At 37.8% G+C, this 17857-nt stretch overlaps 1 protein-coding gene and 1 pseudogene across 2 annotated transcripts; one reads left to right on the top strand and one right to left on the bottom strand.

Moving 5' to 3' along the window:
* Nucleotides 1-496: 496 nt before the first annotated feature.
* Nucleotides 497-3404, top strand: NDHT (Chaperone DnaJ-domain superfamily protein). The gene is made up of 2 exons (XM_089154682.1): nucleotides 497-913; nucleotides 2336-3404. The coding sequence occupies exons 1-2, from the start codon at nucleotides 576-578 to the stop codon at nucleotides 2754-2756; spliced, it is 759 nt and encodes a 252-aa protein (XP_089010808.1). The 5' UTR covers nucleotides 497-575; the 3' UTR covers nucleotides 2757-3404.
* Nucleotides 3405-9003: 5599 nt separating this feature from the next.
* LOC149016575 (putative linoleate 9S-lipoxygenase 4) lies at nucleotides 9004-13267 on the bottom strand (annotated as a pseudogene). Its single transcript, XR_016173348.1, has 9 exons — nucleotides 13033-13267; nucleotides 12664-12944; nucleotides 12307-12547; nucleotides 11846-12188; nucleotides 11508-11593; nucleotides 11006-11095; nucleotides 10605-10906; nucleotides 10071-10334; nucleotides 9004-9962 (listed from the first exon to the last, which is right to left on the bottom strand). The product of XR_016173348.1 is annotated as a putative linoleate 9S-lipoxygenase 4 (transcript).
* Between the last annotated feature and the right edge of the window lie 4590 nt (nucleotides 13268-17857).

The following is a 17857-nucleotide window of genomic DNA, read 5'->3' as shown; positions in this document are numbered from 1 at the left end:
ATATCCAAACTTCGTCATTCCTATAAAAACTTCAAATTTTTTGTTTTTCCATTTTTTGGTGAAGTTAAAATTCTTCAGGCAACCAACGGGGGTTGGTCCAAGTGGTAAGCAGCTTGGTCCACTTAAGCAAGGTTCTGGACTTCCGGTATATAAACTTTGAGGATGCAAAAAATTTTCGTTGGAAGACTCACCCACCACAGCCAAGTGTGCGACCCGGGTCGAACACCAAATTAATCAAAGCAAAGCCTGGAAACCGGAGTTAGCAAACCAATAAATAAATAAATAAATAAATAAAAATCTTTCTGGCCTTACACTTTTTCTTTTTTTTTTTCACTACATCGAAGGGAGGTTGAATCAAGTTTGCCCCACCCTCTATGAGGTGAGAATCAATTTGTTTCTTTCAGAAAGCTCCACAACCTCAAGAAAATCTCATTCCATGGCTTTCAAGAGCCTACGGAGAAAGATCAACTAGGCCCCACCCTCTCTGAGGTGAGAATCAATTTGTTTCTTTCAAAAACAAAGCTCTACAAGTGCCATATTTTCTCCTCATCAACCTCAAGAAAACCTCACCTTCCATGGCTTCCACTGTGGCTCCTCCGTCCTTCTCGTTCTTGCATGGAAGCACAAAAGGAGGCAAGAATTTGGAGGAAACCCAGACGAGAAGTAGCAGTAGTGGTGGAAGGAGGAGAAGAAGTCGAAGCTTTCGTGTTTTAGCATCAGAAACCTCCTCCAGCCAGCGCAGAACAGCTCCACCTGGAGTTGACACTAGAATTCACTGGGAGAATCCAGACGAGGGTTGGATTGGAGGAACTACTACCAATTCATCAACGCGAACAATTGAGGAAGAACAACAAAACCTTTTGGGCAAAAACTACTCTGATCTGCTTGAAAACACCTTTGATTCTCATTACCAGTGAGTCTCTGTTCTTTTTGGTTTTATCTGATTATCATCTTTATCCGTTAACCCCATAATCTGGATCGTTTAATTTGTCTATTCATGTTATGGGTCAGCTTCAAATCATCATTTTCTATCTTCTGGGTCATGGAACAAGGTTTACAGACCTGCTAAACCTGGGAGTCTCGTGCACTTTAAACTGTCTTTATAGAATCACAGTACAGTTTTCATTCTAAAAGATTGGATGGATTGAGATTATATTTTGTGGCTGAAGTTTGTCCTGTTCAATGAGCTATTGAGGCAAATATACACCACAAAATAAGCAATAGACATCGGTTCCTCATGTGGCTGGTTTTTGGCCCTGCCCTCTGAGCTTGCCGGCCTACTTTTCCAACCACCTGGTCCAACCATTTGATAGTTAGTTTGAGACCAGGTTCCCAAAAAAAAAAAAGTGATAGTTTGACACATGCTATACCATTGGATGTATGTTTGGTACTTAACCAATGTGTCAGAAGTTCATAGAATGAATTGGGATTTTTCTTGTACAGTGCCATGAGCAACAGGGGTGCCTTGGTGCCCTGCATTAAATGGTTGTTAGTTGTCACATGAATTTCATTAAATGCTAGCTGCTCAAAACAGTGTTCCATTCGTTTTAAAGAAATACCGATTCTTTCACTAAGGCACCATTCATTTGTTGAATCTGAAATGGGGTGAGAAGAAGTTCGAAAAAATAATTTTATCCATGAAATCCCTAAGTGTATGTGACCTATTTGGTTCACTTTTTTTTTTTGGGGGGGGGGGGAGGTAGTAACATGCCGACCCCATCCATTTTCAAAGTCTCACTAAATAAGTAGAGTTTTGTAGAAAAGTATGAAAAATAATAAAAATGAGACCTACATTTAAAAATTTTCCATAAAAATCTTTCATGTTCCCCCATTCCCATTACATGTAAGTCCCAAATGTTTATTTTTTTCCACCCCACGGTTGCAAACAAACCGTGCCTATTAGTTACAAATGCACATGGTGTGACCATCAAATGCAAGTCCAGATCTTCTATCTGTTGGGAAAGCACTATGTGCTCACCTATGTGCTCCCGACCGCTTTACAACCACAAAATACAATGGGGCTACAAGTGAAAAAAATGAGATTTTTTTTTCAAAATATTTTTTCCACCTGTGGGCCCCACTGTATTTTGTGGTTGTAAAACGGGCAGGGGCATTCTCTATGGTCCCCGTGGGAGAGATGATCCGGATTCATCAAATGCTGGCACCTGGCACCACAAGTACCACCGCCCTAGTGTCAAGCCTATTAACCTATTCAATACTAAATTGGCCCAAGCAAATTAGACCCCTTAGGCACAAAACTGTAAGAGTCATAAGAAACCCTATGCTCCCAACCCCTAAGCTTCCTGCAGACCTGATATGGAGAATGAATATTCAGGTTCCTTGGAGTATCTACTGAGGCTGACTTGGAAGAGATCAAAGCTGCTTACCGGAGGCTATCAAAGGAGTACCATCCAGACACAACATCACTGCCATTGAAGGCAGCATCAGATAAGTTCATGAAACTACGAGAGGTGTATGATACTCTCAGTAATGAAGAGAGGCGAAAATTCTATGACTGGACATTAGCTCAGGAAGCTGCAAGTCGACAAGCAGAGAAGATGAGGATGAAGTTAGAGGATCCTCGTGAACAAGAATTGCGTAATTATGAATCAATTCCCGATATGGTTGATCGTCTTGGTGGGAGGAACATGAAACTCAGTGATCAAGCCTTGACGGGTCTCACCATTGATATCATTGCAGTAATGTTTTCAATATGTTCCATTATTGTTTATGTTCTCTTCTTTCAAGATCGATAGTGGACAGATGAAGATTTTAATCTCTATATTTTGATCTTTATATAATAATAACATGTCATCAGCTCTAATGCAAACCAAAGAAACCAGGAATTCAGTGAGAAATTACAGTCTCAAAACCAGTTCAGTCCATCTAACTCAGCAGCAAACCTCGGCTGCCACCGTCTCTGCTGTGAATTTCCAATGGGCAGTTCCTGCTTTGTTGAATTATTTGTCTTGATCATCTCCTCCACTGGTTTCAGAACAGTATTTTGAGCTGATCCAACCTTAGCCCTCTCCTCTTCAAGTGGAGACACAACAGAAGAACCCACTACGGCACCGAAGTGTTCAGCGCAGACGACATCGAATGAACTGAAAATCGACATCATGATTGAAGTCTGAAAGCAAATGAAAATGAAAAACTAGTCGGAAGCAAATATGATCTTTCAATTCAGTTTCTCAGAGAGAAAAAAAAGAACGCTTGAAGGAAGAGAATTCTGGGTTTCCGTTTGGGGTCTGAATTAACCAGTTTTCGGATTTTATAGAGAGATTCTTGTACCATGAGATTCTCGTGGACGGTTGAAATTTGATCATTCAGAGACTCGTTCTGCCTCTGCCTTGCCTTTTTCGAAGAGGCATTTCGCCGAATACGTAATGCTCAACCACACAACTTGGTTCCACAACTTGCGTTACCCTTTCTACTAGGAAAGAGAAAACCCACACAACTTGAGTTGCGTGTGTTTTTAAACCACATCTTTTTTTTTTAACCAAGCACCGCCATTGATGCTTATCTGTTAGAAGTGCAGTCTTAGACAGCATTAAAATCGTCACCGTCTTCTTACCTAATCAAGCTAAGCTCGATTTCCTACCACAATCATCAACTTTTCCTTCAGCCACTAATCTAGGATCTAAAAATCTAGACCAAGTTGTTGCCTTTAATTGATCTCACAGAGTGATTTGCTAAACTCCCAACTTTTTCCATTCAAGTGGAGAAGATTGATTTCTGTCTTCTCATGAGCTCTTACAAGAATTACTCCAAAGCTATAATAACCGCTCATTTCTGGGAGTTGACCTGAATGGCAATATTCTGATCCAAAGTGAGTGAGTCTGGGCAGATGGCAGTAGCCTAGGAACCCAAGATCCATTGAGAGAATTTCATAAACCCAGTAGCTCCACCAGTTTGGCTGATCAATCCAGACAAAACGGCCATAAATTCATTGACGGAAGAATTATTTGTTCAGGGTTCTCACAATCAAGGGAAGTGGAAATTTTTTATGATGAGAATTCTGGGAAAACATACTTCTATCGATTTGGGAGCAAAATTTCCGTTGCGTTCAGCAACGAATTTCTTTCACAGAACGCGTTGCTAGACTTGCTTCATGAATCAAAGTGAATTGAATATTAAGATTTGGAAGAGCAATTCATATGATACAACAACGAATTACAAAGAATGGTGTCCTCTGTTCCTAATAAAGAAAAAAATCAAAGAAGAACCGAAACCAAGAAAAGAGCTTCTCAGTGAGAGACAAAGGTCTCGAAACAGTTCAATCCATCTAACTCAAGAGCGAACCTCGGCAGTTCCGACTTTGATGAAGTCGTCTTCTTCATGTCTTCTCCTGTTCTCAAAACCTTGTCCTGAGTGGATTTCGCCTTAGTCTCATCTTTAATCTGATACATCACCGAAGAACCAACTTTGGCACCAAAGAATTCACCACAAACCGCATCGAATGAACTGAAAATCGACATCATCGTTGAAGATTGAAAATGAGTTCTCTGCCTTCTCGCAGGAGCAAAATTTTTCTTCTTCTCTAACCTCAGAGGGCAATAGACGCAGTGAGCAAAAATCAAAGAAACCAATTTCTGGGTTTTGCTTCTGAGATAGATCAGAGTGGATTTTATAAGGATTAGATTTGAGGGTTGGTTGGAATCCAGTTCGAATTAGTTTCTGGGTTTTGCTTCTGAGATAGATCAAAGTGGATTTTATAAGGATTAGATTTGAGGGTTGGTTGGAATCCAGTTCGAATTAGCGTTTCAAGTTCGCCTAATGTGAAAAGAAAGAGTCAATTCGTTTTGGGTCTGCGTAATGTTTGATTTTGACTCAATCTTGACAGGAGGGAGAAACTTCCAACTGGAACTTTCTCATATCTTGCACAATTGGGATTTTGGAAGAATGAGTTGTATCTTATTTGATTACAATCTACAACCACGCGTTCCTGTATTATTTAATCAATTGGTTACATCTATCATTATCCACGATAAGTTTTTCAAAGAACCTTCCTAGTTGATGACTCCACCATTAAAGAACCTTCTCGTAAAAGTGGATGACGATAGGTGATGGTGTTCTTCTCTATAACGTTCAAGATACTCCTAGAATTGCTGCCCAAGGAAGAAAGAACTATTCCTATAATTTCTGCCCAAGGAACCAAGAGACACTTTTGGGTGTAGCGCTACCTTAAACACAAAGTGTATTAAGTTTCATTCCAATTATGATTAATATATGTCTCACCTAAATTTAATTAGTGCAATAATATTTTAGATTGCAAATTACGATAAGACAAAAAAAACTTTTGTTGCCCATCCCATAATTTCAATCCCAATCTCAAAATTAAGGGTTTTAAATGAATAAAATTTGGGTTGGATTAAATTGAATTGGGATAAATTCTTCTCAAAAGGAATATGGAGATTGATTGAAAACAAACTCTCAATTAAAGTTAAAGGTTGAGGTTTGAGAATTTAATAATTTCTATTTTCATCTACTATTTTTATTCTTTAATTTTCTCATAGTCTTTTATTATTTTTCTTCTTTATGTATTTTAGAAAAAATGTTAGTTTCATCCTTAAATTACCTAGAACTTTGCTTCAATCCTGTGTATTTAATGCCCAAGACCATTATGCGGTATATTTCGGTTCGTTGGATCGAGATCTCGACCATTGAGATTCAATGATATCTTCACAGAGATTTTGGATCCGATGGTCCGAAATTTTACTTGACCTAAATGTGAATTAACTGAAGCAATTTCGTAATATTTAATGTCTAACAAGATGTAGGGATTTTACTCAAGTCGAACATCATGGGCCATCAAATCGAAATTTTGATTTTAACTATTGGAATTGAACGGTCAAGATTCAATTTTGACCGAAATTTCAAATTTTACTGTCCGAAATCTCAACTTAACGGTCATGCCAAGCAATTTCGAAAGATATAGAATTAGGCGTACAGGAGACAAAAATCTAGTTGAACTCGTCAAACTTGCGCCGTATTTCTCGGTCCAAGTCAAAAAAGCCGCAGACGGAAAACGAGTTGAACTGGGTTTCTCCTTCCGCGCACCTGAAGCGATATTTCCAGCTTGAATTCATTAGCTCAATCCCCCTATAAAATCCATTAAACTGCTCAAATCATCATAGAAATCAAAACCCAGAATTCCCTTTTCTACATCTCCTTTTGCCCTTCTAAGAATTCAAAAGTTTTCTTTGCATCAGTCAAAGCTTTGTTCAAGATGTCGATTTTCAGTTCAAGTTCTTTCGATGCTTTCTTCTCTGAATACTTTGGTGTCCCAGTAGTGGGTTCTTCAGTACTGCGTAAACTTAAAGAAGATCCTATTCCTAAGGTGCTAGCATCACCTCAAAATTCGGATTTCAGAACAGCAGAGGAGACGAAGAAGAAGATTTCGTCAAAGGTGCCAGCGCCACAGCAGCAACAGTGGATGCCGAGGTTTGCTCCAGAGTTGGATGGATTGCACTGTTTTGAGTCTCTTATCTCTCATTAAACTCTTTTAGCTTCTTGGGTTATTGGGTTTGATTTGTTTTGGGTAAAGACGATGACATTCTTTGTAGTTCTTGGATAAACATAATGGAACTCATTGATGATTGTTCCAATTCTTATGTTCATGACATTAAATTGTTCTTTCAAGATTCAAAATCTAATCCATTATGATTTGTGAAGAGATGTGTTATTTAGTGGAAGGCATTACTTTTAAATCTTTACCCCTTTGCCATAAATCAAGAGAGTTTCTTGGGGTGTTTAGTATACGAATCTCTTAATTCAAGGGGTTGATTTAGTTCATACTTGATACTGACGGTTCAGGTTGATTTAGTTCAACTCTGATTGAATCAAAGGGGTTGATGAGAATGAAAATTGCAGAGAGTCATTCTTTAAATTAAATGGACGTTTGCTATTGAAGAGACACATTGCTTATGCTGTGGATATCAAAATCTTGGCTATGGAAGAGATGGAATGGGCGTTTGATAGATTTAACTATGGTTGAATCATCAGCAGAGGAGACTCAAGCACTGTTTACAAGGGTGGTAACTATTAAGAAAGCCATCAATTTCAATGAAAAGAATGGATGAATTCATAGATGAAATTGGCATTTTATCAGCCAGTCATATAAATATTGTGGTGCAGCTTGGTTCCTCTTTTGGTTTATGAATTTGTCCCCAGTGGAATCCTCTCCCAACACCTCCGTGGTGTTGCATCTCATTCATTGTTGACTTGGGAAGAACGTTTAAAGATTGCTGCTGAAGTTGCAGGAGCACTTGCCAATATGCATTCTTTTTCTAACAGGCCCATTGGATGGGAATTTCATTTCCAAAGTGTCTGATTTGGGCGGTTTCAGGGCTAGTCCCATCTGATCATAATTCATACACACTCAACAACACTGGTTCAAGGAACATTGGGTTACCTGGATCCAGAGTTTTACCAATCAGGTGATCAGCTGATTGAAAAGAGCGACATCTATAACTTTGGAGTAGTTCTTGCAGAGCTCATGACAAGTAAGAAAGCAATCTTCATCAAAAGTTGAAGAAGTTGAACGTCGAGCTAATCATTCTGTGAGCTTTAATCAAAGGGAATAACTTGATCCAGATTTCAGATCCTAGAATGTTGAATGAAGGAATGAACTTCATATGGTTGCCATGACTGCAAAAAGATGCTTAAGATTGATTGGGTAAGACAGACCAATATGGAAGAAATGGCAGCTGAACTTCTGTATCTGATATCCCAATACAAGATTCTACAAAGGCAAAGAGGGTTAAAGAAGATCAGTGCACAGCAAAAAGTTGACAATCAGAGAAGTATATGGTTAAGGCCAACATAGTTACCCCAATGGGATCCTACTTCTTCCCTATTCTTTTCAACCAAGCAGTTTTGTATTAAATTAAGCATATTTATCTTGTAAACCCATAGTTATGGGATTTCTTGTTGGAAGAATTCGGAGAGAATTTGTTAGATAAGCCTTTAAGCATTACTCCCTATCACCAAAAATTTTTCTCTTGCTCTTCTCCCTTCCTCCTTAAGCTGTGATTTTAGTTGTGAGGGTTCTTTGTAATGTAGTACTGTATTTTGAATGATCAAGACAGTAGCCAATCAAGATATTTTCACAAGGAATGAATTTCAGATTTGATAGACTAAGTATGAAACAGAATTCAGAACGAAACTAAAGCCTAGAGTGATATCACAATGAAAATAACATATCAACAGGGACAGAATAACTCTTCAAAGTAGGGGCGCAGGATTATGAACCAGAATGGAGTTAGGCCGAAGTTTAAATTACTATTATGACATAAGAAGGATTCTCTGAGATCTGATATCAAGTAGATGGTAGATCTGAATGGTAACCAAAACAGAAAATGGTCACTAAAATATGCTTGTTAACAGACAAAGAAAAAGAGGGAACGATGTGAGGGAGTTGACAAAGCAATAATAACAAGAAAGTAAGACCTAGGCTTCATACCACTAGGTGGATTGATCATATCAAACATCAACCTACCTTGATTAAAAACAATGTTTCTCCATAGAAAAAAAAGCTTGCAAAGCAACTTCGATGTCAATTGATGCGTGAGGTGTCCTCTTATGTAAGTCTCTTTATATAGTCAAACTAAAGACAACATTAAATACATCATCCAACCACTAGCAAATACCCACCTAACATTGACTCAACCACTATTTCTTTTGACAATGGGTTCCTTATTTTCACACTATAACCATTTTCATTGACCTTAATGAATCTATCAAGAACTAGACTTGGGCTTGGATCTAACTCATTAAGATCATAACATGTGAGCTAACTTTAACCACCAAACCCTATGACCTTGTGACCTATTATTGGCTTCTTTTTTTCTAGCATGTCTTCAGCCTTGCATCACCATGGGCTGTGGAACCCGAGAGTGTTGAAGGAGAGTATCTTCTCATCCTCTACTAAGTTGCATAGGAGACATTGCATTTATGGTGCTTAAAGTAATTGAATGCCTTATACCCGTGTGAGGACTGATCATAGATATAATGAAACTATAATTAAATTTATTTTGCTATTGTATATTCAGTCAACTCTTTCTGTATCACTTCCTATAATTCAATGTCTTTCACAATACATTTACAACAATCAATCTCAATCCTTTACAGCAATCTACAGAGTAAAAATCAAAAACCAAGAAGCCCATATTAGACTTTCAAGACAGAACAACTAAATTGACACGCTATTAGGGATTCCCTTCCCTGTAATTCCACCTTTGGAGGTCACATTTGATGTGTCAGGATATAACAGAGTGTATGGAATCTTTGCAGGTCCCAGCCTGTTCTTAAGCTTAGGATTGTTATTCTTTTCAGTGATTCTCTTCTCTACGTCTTCTAGATTCTTCACAAATTGATCAAATTTCTTGCGTATTTCTAAGTTGTCTGTCCATTCTGTTGATCTTCGTTGCCCCAAGTAGACCTCTTCAGTTGTGTGCCTTGAAAGGACCTCTATCAATGCTACACCAAGAGTCATCTCAAATCTTGAAGGTAGCGTGCTCAAATAGTACTTTTCTGGATCTTTAAGGAACTCACTGAATTCAATTGTCCCCTCCAAGGGAATAAATCTCCGACAAAGTGTCGGTCGGTTGGGAGGATAGCCGGCATAACCATATTGCCCAAAGTTCACAGAGGCATGAAATGCTGAAGCAATCCATATAAGGGTAGTTAGAACTTCTACTAGGTCAGGGATGGTATCCATTTTATACCACCAATCTTCATTTTGCTTGTCACCATGACCTATTGTCCGGATTTCCAGCCACCATGCTTGAATTTCCACATCAGAAAGGACAGAATCATCACTGTGATAGTATACTAAGCAATAGTCCTTGACCCATGTCTTCACAGCAGTCCATATCTCTAGCCCATCAGAACCATAAGGGTAGTCTTCAAAGAGAAGCCGCACTCCAGATGGGTAGTTTTCATCCTTTAAAGCTAGATTCCTGAAAATAAGGTTTACAAATCCATTAGATCTTATACTTATCTGTATATAAATTATATTTGCATGTCTATATGATTTTGATAGATATATTGAAGGTAACAAGTATAACCTTTTGAGAAGATCCATAGGAAGGGCTTGGTCCCTGAAGTTCCATTCTCTATAGAGTGCAGAAGATAACTCCATTGAAATCTTGGTGGGGAACATTGTCTTCTCCAGAACACCTCCAGAATTGATGAGAATACTCCGAGCAAGTGCATTTATATGCATTGTGTCCTTGAAGTGAGGATCAAGCAACCGGTGAACTGGATGCATCACGCTCAACTGCCTTCTTGTTGCAATAATGAAGGGCTCAATGATGGCGTGTGTCTTTAACCTATAGCAAGGATGAAATTAAGGACAATATTTCACACTTTGCCTTAAAGAATGATACTTATCACCATATATTCTGTCTAGAGCTTCCCATGATTCTTTCCCTTTCAGGATAGAATGAATGACCAACTTGAGGTCCTAACATCTATTTTCTGAGAACCAGTTCTAACCAATTTTAGCCAAAACATACCACTTAAAACCACTTACCCCCTACATTGTGTACCAGACACAACCTATGTGCTCAAACAAGCAGATTATAGATCAGTTTCCTCACCAATGGCTTATCAATTGATGGTAACCAGAATCATTAGCCACCACATGAGTCTTAGCAAGATGCCACAATGCTGCTTCAGTGCCGGTGCTAGCTGGAACAAATACTCGACTGCTGACTTCACCCTCATTAATGCTTGGCAAGCTCAGTTCAATTGCAACTGGCTTCAGTGTGGCATCTTTCCTTAGAAACAAAATCGTCCGTGAAGCATAAATGCAGATCCCTTGGGCAGCATTTATCCTCCTTAGATATGGTAAGAGGTAGTCATGGTGGTCCAAGATGAATATCCTCCATTGCCTCAATGCCTATAAATGAAAATTTTGATGGTCCAAATCAAAACAGTTCAGGGGTAAAAAATGAAACCAAAACCAAAAGAAGATGTAAGGTATAATTAGTAGAATTACCGAATCAAGAGATAGACCCTCCAATTTACCCTCCAGATGTGATGCTCTTATGTTACTCATCTTTCCATCTTTACTTTGGGGTGGAAATTTCTGTCAACAATGAATATTAGGCTTTAGAGAACTCTTTCCTGGCCTAGCCAGTATTGCACATGGTTTTAGGGTATCAATGTTTGGTTTGGTTCAAGGCACAAAGTGTACAAACCAAAACTGAAATTGAGAATAGGAACATATTTTAGAATTCAATTCAATTTCAAATTTATTTGGGTCTTTCTTTGGTACTAGTTTGGTTTAGGTCCTATCTTAGGTTTCAAGCCAATTTTTTACACTTTTCTCAATATCCTCAACAATTATGCTTGAAACCCTATTTAAACTACAAATAGCCGAGTTCAAGGAGCTAATTTAAGACAAAGCATCACAGTAAATGATTAAATTTTTTAGATGCCTACTCAAGTTTTAGTAGACATCACTTGCAGGCAACCTAAACGTGAGTTCTCACTGTTACCTGTAAACATTTGATGACAGAAGCATTGATCCCAGCAAGCATTTCTCGTGCAAATTCGTCATCATCCTTCCAGGCCATCGGATTCTCTAGATTAGATCAAGAAACAAGAGTGAGAAAAGGGAAGGAGGGGACAGGAAACATGTAATTTCAAATCCAAAATGGTATTGCTATTTTTTTTTTAAATGTAATTTTGGATGAAAAATTAAAATTTTCCTAAACAAATTAACTAAATTGTCTTTGAAGTTCCCATACATTGGAAAGTGCATTTTGAAGTAAATCAAAGTAGAAGGTTTACTTGGTTCTTGAGCATCTGTCCCTCCAGTAATGTGTGTCCTCACCTTTTATAATTTGAGGAATTGGAAATTTCACTTCATGTTGTCTGCTCAGCATGTTTGGTAATATCTTTGATGAGTTCCTCTGGAACAAACTTCTTCAACTTCTCTGTTACCAATTCTTCTGCTGCATTACTTCGTTTGCCATACATGTTTTGTATCTCCTCCAATGAATCAAATCTATCCAATTGGTTCTGGTACAAGCCTCTTGCCTCAGGGACTAGGAAATGCAAGACTGCTTCAATTGAATTTGATATGAACTCTGACATTTTCTGTTGGCTGAATCTCTCGTCTGGAGGAACATAGATGTCCAGATTAACGATTTCCGGTCGACTCTCCATTAAAGGATCTACCCGAAAGAAAATAGACATCATCATTCTCAGGTAGTACAGAAAGACTTGGGCAATATTGGATACAGTAAATGGTGATTATGGTAATGAAAATGTGTTAAGAGATTGAAGATGTACCTTCCTTGCTTGGTGGCCTCCCTGTTCTGCCTCGTCGTGGATATGGGTAATTTTCTGATCCACCAAGGACTGGTCTTGCTTGTTCATGACGCTTAGCAGGATGTCCAAGATCATTGTAGCAGTCATAGTCATATATTCGATCCCATTCTTTCCTTTCTCCAGTTCCATCCCCTCTCAAGCTTTGAAGTTCTTCTTCCCTCAAAGGCATTAGAGCTGCTGGAGTGAGACTTGGGAGGTAACTCTGCATGACCACCAGAAAATTTTCAGCACTGGTAGGAGTAAACAATTTGATTTATCGCTCATTTACTGGTTACATAATAAAGAACTGGTAAACCGCAATGAGATAAGGAGACATACAGCATTGGAGAAGAACAGGCGGCTATGATTTGCTTTACTAAATGGATAAACCCAAGAGTTGCAGTCAAAATGAACTTTACGATTATCAAATAATTCAAAAGTTGCAGATATAAGAAAGAACTCGTGTTTATCGTGGTTCTTGGTCGTGAAAGCTCCTGGTACCCCAAAATCTGACTCTACATGGAACTTAATTCTGTAACTAATGGTGTTCTCTCCATTGTGTTTGGTTTTCTTCCCATGTTTGAAGGTCTTGTGCTCACTCAACAAAGCTTTCCCGCTCCCTGTTAACAATGAAGCTTTGACAAGTTAGGCCCTGGATTAGCATAATTTCAAATTAATTTCCAAAGTAAGAGATACTAAGTTACTTACCAAGATCAGTTCTGGTGCTACTGTAGAGATGAATTGAAGCTAATTTCCCAGGACCTTCCCTGCCAAGAATCTTGCGAACGATGACTCTCCCCTTGATAATTTGGAGATGGGTTTCTTGATTTGCAGTGCACTTGCTCAGGGGCACAGACCTCATCCACTCAAGAAGGTTGGAGCATCCCTCTTGACCCATCTTCTTTGATACCCACTAGCTTAATTTCCAGGTTGATATCTTACCTCTTTACCTGGTGAGATGTTATATATGTGTTTTCGTGTTTCAATGTGAAATTTAATCATTGCATTGAAGTGATGGAGAAGGAAAGAAGTGTGCTTAGCTTGACACTTTAGTTCTGCCTTTGATTCCACTCAAGGGTCTTTGCAAGGGTTAGAACCCCTAAGGTGAGAAGAGATCTCTCACAACGTTGTTCCAACAAGAACTTTCCTGCACTTTTGCTAGAAAGGAAATGCATTACTTCACAGTGGCATAGAGAGTTAGGGATCTTGAATTCTTAATTGTCACCATTTGACAAAGGCTTGATGAATAGGCAATGTTGGGATGAAAGAACCTTCTTGAGCCTGGACAATCTGAAACCAGCCAATCGTTCAACCAGACTGGGAAGTGGACCGGGTTGTGCTAGCTGCCTTTGGAATGTGGAGTTGAAGATAACAACCCTAACCCTATATATATGCTACTTGTTAAAACTGGAGTTATTATTGTTCTATGATATTAAAAAGAAAACTACTAATTCCCCCCCCCCCAAAAAAAAATTATGAATTAAGTGGCAATGGTTTTCGGATCATGCTTGGGAGCAGCGCTGCTCCCAACAGCCGTGGAGCAGCGCAAGGACCAGATTCAATTTGGGGTCCAAAGAAAATCTGATTTCTCTGGACCATTGAATGAACACTTTACTCAACGGTCTAGACTTGCTATGAACTCTCCCCTTGGGCAATAGTTTTCATGCATAGCCGTATTCATGCACGGCTTAGATGGGTTGCAGCTGGAAAAGCTGGTTTGCTACTTTTGTCCATTCAAAATGACCAAAAATATTCCCATCGCTTTACAAGGAGTTTAATAGAGGGAAAGGAGTAATTTTTGGAAAACAGAGAGACGAACATGAAAATCAAACATCCGCTCGAAAAAAAAAAAGGAGAAATCTTCAGCCCCCTAATTCATCAGATCTCTTACCCATAATATCCTCATGACCTCAAGATCTCCTCTCATAGCCCACCTGATAGAAACCACTCAAGCCTACTTATGTCAGATGGAGTGTGAGAGGAAAATTTTGATGGTGTGGAAGTACATATGTTATGTGTTAAATATGGAATTATTATTGTTTTGTGTTATTAAAGAAAAGCTACTACTTTAAAAAATATATATTAATTTAGTGACAACTAGAACTAATAAACACTCACGTGCAAATGCACGTAAACTTTTCGCTTTAGTAATGATTATAGAGAATAATACAAAGTACAGATTTCTATCGGTAAAATTATCATCTTGTCCAAATAATTTATGTTTTTAATTACTTTTTAAAGACAAAAAAATTTAGAGTATTTTGGGATGAATTTTGATAGTTAGTGAAGGATGAGAGTTGGCAATGGAGGGACAAAAAGAAGTGGTCGGATCATCTCTGCTTTAATTAAGTTGCAATGAGCCAGGGAGACATGGGGAATTTTTAGTGTTTTTGGTAGTAAGCAAATGATGTGAGTTGACATTAGAGAGGCATAGAGATGTGGTTGGGTCATCTTTACTTAGAACCAAAATCACAAAATGGAGAATGGGGAAGAAGAGCTGCTTCGAGGGCAGCAAACCTCCTAGGATTCAAGAGATAGAAGTAAAATTTTGTTGTATATTCATTACCTTGCAAATGCCTAACCCTTACATATTTATAGCCTAGAACTATTATCCTATGTTAATGGCCATACTGAACCTAACAACTTCTAAAGCCCCTTAAAATTAACCCACATATAAAACATACCCTTTTATACCCTCTTATTATCCTTATCTATATATAAGAACCATAACAGGTATGTCATGACATAACAAGTAATTCAACCATATTCTAATAATTTCACAAGTTTTGTTGCATTTTCTCACCATTATTTACAAGTAATTCAACCATAATCTAATAACATAAAAAGCAGTTTTATGAGGCCAGAGGCTAGGTTTCAAAAGAAGATAAGGAAGACAAAAAAAGGGGTTTCCTTTTGCAAGGAGGGTTAAATGAAATATTTAAATAATTATTTGGAAAGATGTCTTTCTTATGAAAATAAATAGTGTTAAAGATTGGTAGTTGGTAAGATTCATCAAAGAAATGAAAAGAAAATAATTAAACTTAGAGGAGAAAGAAAAAAACAAAAAAAAAAAAATGGGAAATGAAGAACAGGCCGGTGTGTTTTTGGTGAATAATTTTGTGGGTTTTGAACGGGTATTTCGTCAGTTGAGAATGAAAATTGTTCTGGTGGAAAACTTGCATCACAGCACAACATTGACAAATCTCTAAGCAATTGAATCATCTGAGAATTGTGAACGTGGGAGGTGAGGAAGAAAGGTAAACAGCAGATGAAGTTGTAGATGAATTTGAGCTAAAGCTTTTTACTTAATGACTCATTTAAATGAGGTTGAAACTCTTGTTGCCCCTTAAAGTGATAAATAAGTTGTGACTCATTCCAATATTATCAGTTACTCACACATAATAGATTCAATTAGTCTTGGTTAAGTCCCAAAATAAAATGACCAAAATATCCTCCTAATATCAATTTACTAAACTACTCTCACATATCCTTAGGTGGGTGAAGGGATTCCCATTTCACCCCTCTTCTTCGTAAACCTTACTGGAAGCCACCCACCACTATTGAAAACCACATCACCCCCTCCCCCTGCCCACAACCACCTTCTTCCATTCTGCTAGCAGAGATACCAAAAAAATCGGCGACTTTCTTGAAAATTTTTCGACAATCAATTTTCAAATCTATTATTTTTTTCATTAGGTTTTCTTTATTCTTGCCGAATTCCCCAAATAACTAGGATTTTTTTCTTGTTACACTATGGCTTTACTATTTCTTAGGGGTTTACACAATGAGAATTGATTCCCCAGAGAACAAAGTTGTAGTGATGGGAAATGTTGATGTTGAAACCCTAATCATGAAGCTTGTGATAACAAGGAAGCATGCAAAGCTTTAGCCCCAAAAAAGATAAGAATGATAAGAAACAAAGAAAATGGAAGAACAACGACCAAAAGAAAAGCGAAGGTGGTATTTGGGATGAGAACAAATCCCAGAGAATGGAGATGCCAAAATTGCATTTGACATTGAGAAAACCGAAGGCGTAATGAAAACAACAATGGCGGTCTAAAAAGAAAAGCGGCCAAACCCAAAGGAGAAGGGTCGAGAACTCTCCCACTGACAATAACTCACCAGTTGTGTATCCAAAAGGAATAGATAGTGACAACAATGCTAGAGTTGCAGTGGCGACAGTGAAGGTAAGAAGAAGAAAAAGAATAACAAAAAGGTTAGTTTCGCCAACAATGAAGGCAAAAGTGAAAACTAATTGTCGAATCTTTGACTATCAATGATTTTTTGGAATCTCCAGTGACGGTAGGGGGAGGGGGATGGTGGTCGCTGGCAGGTGTAGGGAGTGTGGTGGTTTCTAGGGGTGGTGGGTGGTTTCCGGTAAAGTTGTTGAAGAAGAAGGGTGAAAGGGGAATCTCTTCACCCACCTAAGGTTAGGTATAGGAGGGTAGTTTAGTAAATTAATATTAAGAGGGTATTTTGATCATTTTAATTTTGGAACTTAACTGAGACTTACTAGCAATATTGGAGTAAGTTATAAGTAATTTTGCCTTACTTAAAGAAAGCAACAAGAGTTCAGCTGTACTTAACGGAGTAAGAAGTAGGGTAAAACATTTTGGCAAAAGTCGCCCATTTTTTGGTGAATTTCACCTAGTTTGGTGAGTAGCAAGCCGAAAAGCGAAATCACACAATCTAGCCGAAAATCAACAAAAAATCATCGAAAAATGACCAAATTGGCGAAATATTGGCGATAATCGTCATCGAACGACAAATTCCAAAAAAAATCAAGAAATCGAGTGCAGCTCATCTCCATGTTAAGCTTGTTGTGAGGTCCAACCTTCCTTTGAAGTTTGAAGAAGAAGAAGATGAGCGCATTTCTTGTTGGTCAGCCTTCCATCACCGAACTACCGAAGTTTTTTTGTCACCAAAGTATACAAATGAAGAAGATGAAATGAACTTTTGGTATTTCTCAAAAAGTTAAGTGGATGACTTAGAGGTTACGTTTTGCATTTGTAGCCACATGTGGCACTGTTAAAACCACAAAATTGTAAAAAAATGTTAAAAAACTACTTAACGTGAAACAATGAAAGTGACATGACTAACAAGACTCTTACACTATTAAAAGACTATTTAACATGAAACGGTGAAAGTGACATTACTTGTTATACACTATCAAAATGTTATAGTGACATGACTGTATGGATCTACCAAATCTAAAACTAATTCTAAAATATAAGATTTTAAGGATATAATTAACATTCAATATAATTTCTATAAATGATGGTAATACTATATTTTTTATTTAATTTTAATGAAGGACAAAATAGACATTTCATATTTGATGTTAACAGTCACTTAACACCGTTAGAAGTGAGGGAGACAATAGTAATTTCATAAAGAAGGAGGTTTGATTAGTAATAAAATCCAAGTATAAAGGGCAATAGTAATTATCCCTATTTTTTAATATTTTATATTGACAATCTGATTTATTTGCCTGATATATCATTATTGTATATTTTAAAAACTTTATCTCACA

The sequence above is a fragment of the Hakea prostrata genome, chromosome 5 (genome assembly GCF_041222555.1).
Source record: "Hakea prostrata isolate BN-2017 chromosome 5, UWA_Hpros_2, whole genome shotgun sequence".
Classification (NCBI taxonomy): domain Eukaryota; kingdom Viridiplantae; phylum Streptophyta; class Magnoliopsida; order Proteales; family Proteaceae; genus Hakea; species Hakea prostrata.
This window is presented reverse-complemented; position numbering and strand designations above follow the sequence as displayed.